At 41.6% G+C, this 10,625-nt stretch overlaps 1 protein-coding gene across 1 annotated transcript in view; it reads left to right on the forward strand.

Moving 5' to 3' along the window:
• LOC107743187 (sister chromatid cohesion protein DCC1) overlaps nucleotides 1-4,289 on the forward strand; it is a 6,452-nt gene extending 2,163 nt beyond the window's left edge. Inside the window, exons 5-9 of the mRNA XM_016556329.1 lie at nucleotides 306-444; nucleotides 555-607; nucleotides 712-869; nucleotides 3,789-3,937; nucleotides 4,073-4,289. Of these exons, the coding sequence (XP_016411815.1) occupies nucleotides 306-444; nucleotides 555-607; nucleotides 712-869; nucleotides 3,789-3,937; nucleotides 4,073-4,184 (611 nt within the window). The 3' untranslated portion in view covers nucleotides 4,185-4,289. The remainder of the gene's footprint in view (nucleotides 1-305; nucleotides 445-554; nucleotides 608-711; nucleotides 870-3,788; nucleotides 3,938-4,072) is intronic.
• Nucleotides 4,290-10,625: the final 6,336 nt, after the last annotated feature.

Consider the following 10,625-nt stretch of genomic DNA (forward strand, 5'->3'; position numbering starts at 1 on the left):
TTTTTTTTTTCTTTTGCACACAAAAAGTATTCTCATAGCTTCGTAAAATTACGGTTGAACCACTGATGTCACATGGATTATTTTACCGATCTCCTTGCTACGTTTCTGGACTTGGGAACATTTCAGTTGTATTGCTGCCTATGCAGGGTCAGACAGCTCTCAGATTCCATCAAAAATATCTTAATTTGTGTTCCGAAGATGAACAAAGGTCTTACGGGTTTGAAACGACAAGAGGGTGAGTAATTAATGACAGAATTTTCATTTTTGGGTGAACTAACCCTTTAAACTCAGACCTGTGTTTGTAGGATTTTGGAGGATCCTGGATTTTGATTATGAGATGAAGCTCCTGGGTCATGTGACCCAGCTGGTGGACTCAGAGTCTTGGTCTTTCAGCAAAGTTCCTTTCAGTGTTTGTCTGGAAGAACTAGGATCCCTTGAGCCAAAGTGAGTTATGATGAAATATTAGAGAATTATGAATAGAGAAAACAGCAGATCATCGAAAAAAGCTTTTTTTTTTTTTTTAACGCTCTACATTTGACTTGTTGTTTAATCAGAGCCATGATAGAACACTGTCTGAACTGTTACGGAAGACGCTACAGTAATGAAGGTTAGTTTTTTTTTATAATCACTGCATTATAAATTTGATGGATAAAGGACCCTGTTTTTTTTTTTTTTTTCATTCACATGTTCGTATTTATACATTCCTTTTAGATGGACAGGTGATATATGCACTGGATGAGGACAAAGTATGTAGAGCCACAGCTCAGCTGCTCTTGCAAAACGCTGTGAAGTTCAATCTGTCAGAGTTCCAGGAGGTTTGGCAGCAGAGCGTTCCTGAGGGAATGAGCGCTAGACTGGATCAGCTCCGGGTGAGTAGTTTAGTTTAGTAACCCAGTTCATCATATTCAAGATATACACAGGCATTTTTGCCCTAATGAGTTTTTGTTTTATATTTATTTCATATGATGTAGTTATTTATATATATATATATATATATATATATATATATATAAACCCTCTACGCACATTTCTTATTTTTTTTGCATGTTTGTCACACTTTAATGTTTCAGATCATCAAACAAATTTAAATATTAGTAAAAGATAACACAAGTGAACACAACATGCAGTTTTTAAATGAAGGTTTTTATTATTAAGGGAAAACAAAATCCAAAACTACATGGCCCTGTGTGAAGAAGTGTTTGCCCCCCTGTTAAAACTGTGGTTTATCACACCTGAGTTCAATTTCTCTAGCCACACCCAGGCCTGATTACTGCCACACCTGTTCGCAATCAAGAAATCTCTTAAATAGGACCTGCCTGACAAAGTGAAGTAGACCAAAAGATCCTCAAAAGCTAGACATCATGCCGAGATCCAAAGAAATTCAGAAACAAATGAGAAAGAAAGTAATTGAGATCTATCAGTCTGGAAAAGGTTATAAAGCCATTTCTAAAGCTTTGGGACTCCAGCGAACCACAGTGAGAGCCATTATTCACAAATGGCAAAAACATGGAACAGTGGAGAACCTTCCCAGGAGTGGCCGGCCGACCAAAATTACCCCAAGAGCACAGCGACGACTCATCCAAGAGGTCACAAAAGACCCCACAACAACATCCAAAGAACTGCAGGCCTCACTTGCCTCAGTTAAGGTCAGTGTTCATGACTCCACCATAAGAAAGAGACTGGGCAAAAATGGTCTGCATGGCAGAGTTCCAAGACGAAAACCGCTGCTGAGCAAAAAGAACAAAGGCTCGTCTCAGTTTTGCCAGAAAACATCTTGATGATCCCCAAGACTTTTGGGAAAATACTCTGTGGACTGACGAGACAAAAGTTGAACTTTTTGGAAGGTGTGTGTCCCATTACGTCTGGCGTAAAAGTAACACTGCATTTCAGAAAAAGAACATCATACCAACAGTAAAATATGGTGGTGGTAGTGTGATGGTCTGGGGCTGTTTTGCTGCTTCAGGACCTGGAAGACTTGCTGTGATAAATGGAACCATGAATTCTGCTGTTTACCAAAAAATCCTGAAGGAGAATGTCCGGCCATCTGTTCGTGACCTCAAGCTGAAGCGAACTTGGGTTCTGCAGCAGGACAATGATCCAAAACACACCAGCAAGTCCACCTCTGAATGGCTGATGAAAAACAAAATGAAGACTTTGGAGTGGCCTAGTCAAAGTCCTGACCTGAATCCTATTGAGATGCTGTGGCATGACCTTAAACAGGCGGTTCATGCTCTAAAACCCTCCAATGTGGCTGAATTACAACAATTCTGCATAGATGAGTGGACCAAAATTCCTCCACAGCGCTGTAACAGACTCATTGCAAGTTATCGCAAACGCTTGATTGCAGTTGTTGCTGCTAAGGGTGGCCCAACCAGTTATTAGGTTTAGGGGGCAAACACTTTTTCACACAGGGCCATGTAGTTTTGGGTTTTGTTTTCCCTTAATAATAAAAACCTTCATTTAAAAACTGCATGTTGTGTTCACTTGTGTTATCTTTTACTAATATTTAAATTAGTTTGATGATCTGAAACATTAAAGTGTGACAAACATGCAAAAAAATAAGAAATCAGGAAGGGGGCCAACACTTTTTCACACCACTGTATATGATATAATCAATAAGTTCAGTAAACAAACAAGTGATTTTAGACTGTTTTTGTTCCATTTCATGGTCGAAAATTTCTTAATTAAACCACAGCAGAACTGTTGTTAATCTCCGAGCAGCACACAGTGGCAATGTGTTACTGAATGAATCTGCATTTTGAACCAGTGAGTTTAATTAATGATTAACCCATTCAGTAAAGACAGTCACATGCTTCATTCCTGAATGGATCAGCCATTTGAAGGAGTTGGTTGAATGAATGAATCACTCACTCAACTAACTCATTGAGACAGTAACTTGCTGCCACCTACTGGTGGTTTTAGTTTCGTATGTAAAGAAAAAAAAAAGTAATTTCACATTTAAAATTTGTATTGTAAATGTATTAATGCCACTTCTGATGCAGCTTCTGTGTTACCTTGGCCTTATATAGATAAAACTGTCCTTACTTAAATAGATCAAAATGCCCCTGGAAATAAATTTAAGTTGGCAAATATTGTCCCTTTCCATCACTGCTATGAACTAATCACCACACCGAATATTAAAGGGGTCAAATGATGCGATTTCAATTTTTCCTTTCTCTTTGGAGTGTTACAAGCTCTTGGTGCATAAAGAAGATCTGTAAAGTTGCAAAGACTAAAGTCTCAAATCCAAAGAGATATTCTTTATAAAAGTTAAGAGTCAGCCACGCCTACCTAAAACGGCTCGTTCTAACACGCCCCCACATACCTACATCACGAATTTCCGTCACACGCTTGAGGTATTCAGCCAATCATAACGCACTGGACAGCTAGCCAATCATAACGCACTGGACAGCTGGCCAATCACAGCACACCTTGCTTTTCAGACCGATGAGCTTTGTAAAAATCGATGCGTTTCAGAAAGGCGGGGCATAGAGGAGAAACAATAATGTACAGTATGTGGAAAATGTGTTTTTTTAACCTTAAACCGCATAAACACATTTCATTACACCAAATACACCAAATAGTGTTCTTTTTAGCAACATCATATGACCCCTTTAAGAGCTTCAGGAGTCAGCTGATAGGCTTTAACCAGCCACGGTAAGGTACCTGCACAAAAACATACTCTGCAAAATATAATTTAATTCAACTATCTCAGAAAATCTTGATATTTTTGTCACGATTTCTCACTCCTGGAATGCAGTATTATATTCATGTTTTGTGTTATTCAGGGTTTAGCTCTGTTAGATCGAAGCTCTAAACCAGAGACCATCTCACTGCTGCGGATAGAAGATCTGCCTGAGGATACATTGGAGCGATTCAACAGCCTCTTCAGCCTGAGAGAAAAATGGACACAAGATGACATTGAACCCTACATACAGTAAGTTTATTGACGCTAGAACTCTTTGAATCTGCATTTTTGATTTGCTGACATAGACCATACATTAAGTTTTAAAAATAAGTTTACAAAAAAATTACAGGCATGACCCCCAACTGATTGTTGTTTCCTGAACAGAGATCTATGTGGAGAGAAGCAGACCACTGGAGCTCTCCTGACCAAACATGCACGTTCATCTGTGCAAAATGGTGTGAAGGTCTACAATTCAAGAAGACCCGTTGCAACTTAACTTTAAAACAAATCACGTTAAAGCCACTGGTTGCTGCCTTGTATGTTGTTTGGTTGAAAATAAAAAAAACACACATTAAATATTGTTATACTGTAACTTAGTGTGGAAAATGTCATTTTTATTCAAAATCTCCATTACAGCATAACTGTAAAGTGGGGAGAAATTTTTGCAAACTAAAAGTGACATTATTTTTATATTATATTGCACGCTTTCTAAATATCTCACGACATGACCCCTTTGATTGTTGGTTTAATTTAAGTACAGAGGAAGAAAATTGAGAAGAAATGTGAAGAGAAGAGTGTTTTAGAGCAAAGTGAGTTGAGAAGTAAAAGAACTTTGGGGCAGTGTAAATTAGATGAACTAAGAAGTGTGAAAACAAGAATAAAACTTGATGAACTTTGTAGTTGAAAGGATAAAAAGTGTGAGAAAAAGTATTGAAACTTTTTTTTTATCCTCATCTCGTAGGCTATTTATTCCCTTTAGGATTTCCGTGGTACACTTCATTTCCTTTCTGAAGACGGAACTGGGATGCGGTGGATTGCGGGAGAGGGGGGTGGGGGCAATCACGATGTCAGCTTAACATCGTGATGTCTGTCGGCCCAACCCTACTCTCCCATGTCCTCTCTCCCCAAAAGAAAAAAACAGCGGCGCAGCGGGGTTCTCACAGTGGGTTCGAGCGATGTCACGTCGGCTCGGCGCCCACATGCCCCGCCCTCACCGAGTCGCCGGTGTTCTTCTCGCAGGAAGATCAATGCCCTTCTTCTGCGAGTGGCTTGATTTCCTTCGGCGCCTCGGAGGAAGAGATCTTATCTTTGACAGCGTCGGATACAGAAGAGTGGGGGTGTTCTGGCGAAGATAGTGACGCCCCGCCCTCTTCTCGCTCAGCACGGCCGAATGCGGACAGCGATCTGATCCACGTTCTTTCTAAGGGGGTGGAGGATATCGGCTTGGAGTGTTCGGCCCTGGTTGAGCACGCCCATGGCCTGCTCGACGAGTGGTTCCTGAAAAAACGCCGTCAGCGATTTGACCAGTAAAACGAGGTTACTCGCTTCAGTTTGCTCGCAGGCTGCCTCCGTTCAGAGGCATTATTCACACTTCGGTCCCGGGCAACAGGGCTCACGTTCTCCGGTCCGAAGTACAAACATTGCTTGCAAAAGGTGCCGTGGAAGCGGTACCTCTAGCGAACAACGAGTCAGGCTTTTTAAGCCATTACTTCCTCGTGCCTAAAAAAAGATGGCGGGTTGAGACCAATTCTAGATCTCAGACTTCTGAATCGCTCTCTTATGAGACGGCCATTCAGAATGTTAACTTGGTTAACGTGCAGGTTTGTCCCGAGGACTGGTTTCTGACAGTGGACCTGAAAGATGTGTACTTTCACATCCACATAACCCCCCACCACAGACCATTCTTGAGATTCGCGTTCGAGGGAGTGGCCTATCAGTACACAGTCCTACCATTTGGACTGTCTCTGTCCCCTTGCACTTTTACGAAGTGCATCAACGTGGCTCTTTCCCCTCTGAGACAGATGGGAAGCCACGTTCTCAATTACCTCGACGATTGGCTGGTTTTAGCCAGAACAGAACGGGAACTAATCGTGCACAGATCGCTGCTGATCAGCCATCTGGAGCGCCTCGGGTTGAAAATCAACCCACACAAGAGTCAGTTGTTCCTCAGACAGCGAGTGGTCTTTCTGGAGACTGTTATAGACTCGACCCAAATGCAGGCGTGGCTTACGCCGGAACGGTCCCTGAAGATTCAGAGACTGGTGGCATCTTTCAAGCCGGGGACTTTGCGTCCCTCAGGACTTTCCAGAGAATGCTCGGCCTAATGGCGGCTGCCTCCTCTGTGATTCCTCTAGGCCTGCTTCACATGCGGCCTCTCCAATATTGGCCTAATCCCAATCACGGCAAGCAGGGTCCCAATCCACTCTGCCCAGTGAGGGCCCTTAGAGTGTACATTGAACGCTCTGGTCTTTTCAGACATTCAGAGCAGCTGTTTGTCTGCTTCGAAGGCCGCTGTAATGGGCTGCCGGTTAAGAAGCAAAGACTTTCCCGCTGGATAGTAGATGCTATAGCCTTGGCTTATGCCTCAGAAGGCTTGCAATGCCCCATAGGGGTGAGGGCCCACTCCACCAGAGGAATGGCCTCCTCATGGGCGTGGTCCAGAGGAATTTCTATAAGTGCTATTTGTGCGGCCACCAGCTGGTCGTCGCCGTCCACTTTTGCCAGATTCTACAATTTAGACTTGCAGGCAGGGATTTTGTCTATTTACTTTGCTTATTTCCTCCCGAGGGCGGAAATAGTTATATCTGTAGTCCTCAGCAGTGCTTGGGACTCAGTTTGGCTCATGTTCTTTGGCCATATATATATATATATATACATACAATGTGATTTGCGTTTGTGATCATGTGATCTTCGGTTAGGAGATCTTGTGATGTTTTTTAAAGCAAAGTTGGGGTTGATTTCGAGTTCACATACAAACATAAATAGAATAGGCTAATTAAATTTGTCTATTTTAATGTAAGACAACATATTTTTCGTCAGTGATAGAAATATGATTTAAGACGGTAGTGTAAGCAAGTTTAGTTTGAAAACGTTTAATAGTAAATAAGACACAATTAGACAATATTTGAATAAAATAATAATAATAATAATAAATATTTATTTGCAACAACTGATGGAGTACTGAATGCTGCACGCACGCGCAGCGTTGTCAAGGTAACATTTGGTCAGTCATTCCCTTCGCCAAGGGAGTTTCAAACGCCCTGCACCCTTCAAAGAACACCCTTCAAGGGCTCTGCCCTTCGAAGGGAGTAGGGCATAGGGATGCTCACTTCTGTTTGGAATTCGCCCCATGTCTCTTGTATCACCGCGGAGGCGCAGACGCGCTTTCTCGTTTCATTCAAATGCAGCTTGCCGTCTTGCGTCTCAGTTTTTGATTGTATTGAAAATGAAATCAGAGGAATTTAGTATTAATACTACTATAATTTTGCTGTAGTGATCATATTGTCCTGACGATTGTTTTGTACACTGTTCATAATGGATTTATAAACGGGTAAGATTTCAAAACATTAATCTCAATTCAATATTTCATATCCCCGTATTTATATATTAATTATTTTAGGTAAACAAAAAAAATCTGTGTAATAAGTTAACTATGCATATACAATACATTATCCCTTAAATGTCAACCTTATAGTTTGAACGTTTGTTCGTCTTGGCTCAAAGCCACTTGCTGCGAACTTTTCTTCGCGGAAGCTTTGCGTTAAACAAGTGAGATAACGAAATATTTCATCTCTAATCAATATTTTTTGTCCAATTATTTGCCCAGTTAGTTTTGGTATTGATGTAAAAGTTACCTTGCATTCGCTATATAACAGTGGGTGGTCACGAAGATGACTGAGCAAATTTGATGCGTTTCCCCCTTTTGCAGCGACTTTCTTCTTGCAAGATCAGCAGACAGGGTGACCGTACTCGATTTAATTTTAAACGATAATACTAACCATCAGGGCATTTTATTATGAAACCGGTAATCGTTCCATCCCTAGTTCTTTGGAGTCCTTAATTAAGTGCTCCTAGACTGGGCTCGCAGAGCGGGTAGTTCTATATCCGCTCGTAGCATGGTGTGATTGGATGCGTTCCCCATACACAACGTGAGAGAACGTTCGAAAGGGAACGCTCAGGTTACTGACGTAACCTCAGTTCCCTGAGATAAGGTAGTTCTATATCCGCTCATAGCGCGGCGTGATTGGATGCGTTCCCCATACACAACGTGAGAGAACATTCGAAAGGGAACGCTCAGGTTTCTGATGCAACCTCGGTTCCCTGAGATAAGGGAACGAGCGTTGTGTCACTTGCCGTGCTACAAGCTGCACGCGAATTGATGACTGTCGCTTCAGTCGAATGATTCTGATGAAATGGCGCTCTGAGCCGACTTATATAGGGGTTGGCTCCGCCCATTCTGGCAGGCTAGAGCACCATTGGTTTGTGCAGCTACACAAACGTGAACAAATCAGGTTTCAGTATCAGTGTAAACAGGAGTTTCCCATACACAACTGTAGTGGACAGCACATTCCAGCGCCCAGTTTATGGCGGGGCCCCTCTCTGACCACAATAGTGGACAAAGGTTTGCTACATTTTGATTGGATCTTGGTGGACTAACATAAGCAAACTGTCCAACGCCATCAGATAAAGATGCCAGGACAACATCCAGACACCTCTTAGAGGACAAGAAGAAGACCTTTGGTTCAATGCCCGGGAAGGGCAAGACTTCTCATTGGTCAAAATGCAGTTTCTGCCCTTCACCCACCAACAGACTGATTCCTAAGGTTTTGGCCTGTGACCGCCATAAAAATTCCTTAGGACCTCTGGATGCAGCAGCAGTGGGTGAAACAAAGAGAGATCACAAAGTTCCATCCAAATCCATTCATAACTATGTTCTCAAACCTTAAACTGATGCAAACTACAACACACACATCTCATACGTATTCTCAGTGACCGTAACGTGTAGTGCAACATCTTACACAAACTCAGCTGTTAATGGACAAATGAATGCATGCATGACAGTTCAGTCTTCTTCCATCATGTTTGGACTTATTGTGTTCGTAACATTGACAAAGGTATTCTGGTTGTGGTTTGGTAAGTGAATAATACATTGGTAAAGCTTAAGTGACACTTTTCTAAATGTGTGTTTGGACTATGCAAATAAGTTCCACAGGAGGAAAGAAGGGTGGGCCACACCGTGTCCCCCCACTCTGATGGAAACAGCCAATCACAGCCTGGAAATGGAGAAGCGCCAGATTGCAATCTCCTCCTCATCAGAAAATGATAAAGGTACCTTCCCAAAAGACACTCCTTGTTCTGAGTCTGAGTCCCGAAAAGGAGAGACACTAACAGAAACAACCCGTTCTGAGTCTGAACCCTGCATGGGGGAGACGATAGCAGATCAACCTCTGTTCTGAGTCTGAGCCCTGCATGGGTGAGACGATAGCAGATCAACCTCTGTTCTGAGGGCCACATCTGCGTGTTCCAGATTCTAGGACCGTTTGGTGCTCCAGGAGATCAGCATCTTCCAGCACTTCGTGTTCAAGGCTGTCGAAACAGATTCCTGCTCCTTTCCCCACTGCATTGTTTCCAGCACAACCAGTGGATGAAGTCACCGCCATCAGACTGCTCATTCAACCACAGAGAACGTAAATAACACTTATACAAACCTCTTCCTGAGACCTTGGCCATGTTGTATATTATCAGTATATGATTTTTCTAATTTACATTAGATATTATATAGCTGATTGCAGTTTATAGCAAATCTTTCATGTATTTGTTTGATGCATAATAGGGTTCTTCACCTTATTTCTTACCTTATTTAGTAGCAACAGTTTGTCTTTCCAGATAACCTAGCTCTGATATTGCAACACCCAACATAATCACTTGCATTTTATGCATCTTATGCACTTTATTCCTATTTCATTTATGGTATTCATTTAGTAGTTGTTGATTACTCTTGTAACATCCTTGGTGACGCGAGTATCCATCACTAAAGTATTTCGCCTCCCTAGGTTGGCGAAAGCAAAATTCACTACACAACGCTCGTTCCCTTATCTCAGGTTACGAGGTAAACATTACTTTCGTCCCGCGTTACTGTAACCCATATAAGAATTTAAATGAGGTAAAATATAATTTATAAGTATAATATTATGTGAGAAAGGTAGATTTTAAAACATGAAGGACACGTATGTTATTATGCATTTAAATTTTTATTTAAATGAAAGAAATAATGAAGCAAAAGCATAGAAAGCAATATACGTGTTTGTTTGTATACATACAGAATGCATTCTATGTCAGCAGACATCCTCACATTACTGTAGTTTCAACATTGGTTACATAGAAAGACACAAAGCAAAGCTACAAAGTAACACCAGACACCTGAATTCTGCAGGTCATGTGTCTAGACATGAAACAGTTCCTCAAAAGTAATAAAGCTTGAATTTGCCATTGCTTCACTGCAGTCGGTTTGATATTATCTGGTATATCATCATTTATATTTGCCTCAAAATGAATAGGTAGACATTTAGTTTTAATTTTATCACAGCCAAGAATAACATGTTGTTCCTGAACCTTGACTCTCTTGACTTGCTTCTTATCTTTGATCTCAACAGTGAAAAATGTGAAAGGCTTCTTGCTGATGCAGAAGTTACCTTCATACATTCTTCCTCCTGATGAACACACTTGCTTCTCTGAAGGGAAGGAATGACTGAATCGGCCTGTTCCAGGTGTTGATTTTGTTAATGAACTTCTGCCATTCTCTTAGTTTGCGTGGATCATTTGGTGTGTCCTTATGTAGCTGGTGGTTCAGGAAAGTGTCATACGCATTCTGGTTCTTTGCTTCAGTGCAGGGCTGAGATGGGTACCACATGTCCAGCTCACTCAGACAAGTGTGGAG

This window comes from Sinocyclocheilus rhinocerous, unplaced genomic scaffold, assembly GCF_001515625.1.
Source record: "Sinocyclocheilus rhinocerous isolate Xijiao unplaced genomic scaffold, SAMN03320098_v1.1 scaffold946, whole genome shotgun sequence".
In the NCBI taxonomy this organism is placed as follows: Eukaryota; Metazoa; Chordata; class Actinopteri; order Cypriniformes; family Cyprinidae; genus Sinocyclocheilus; species Sinocyclocheilus rhinocerous.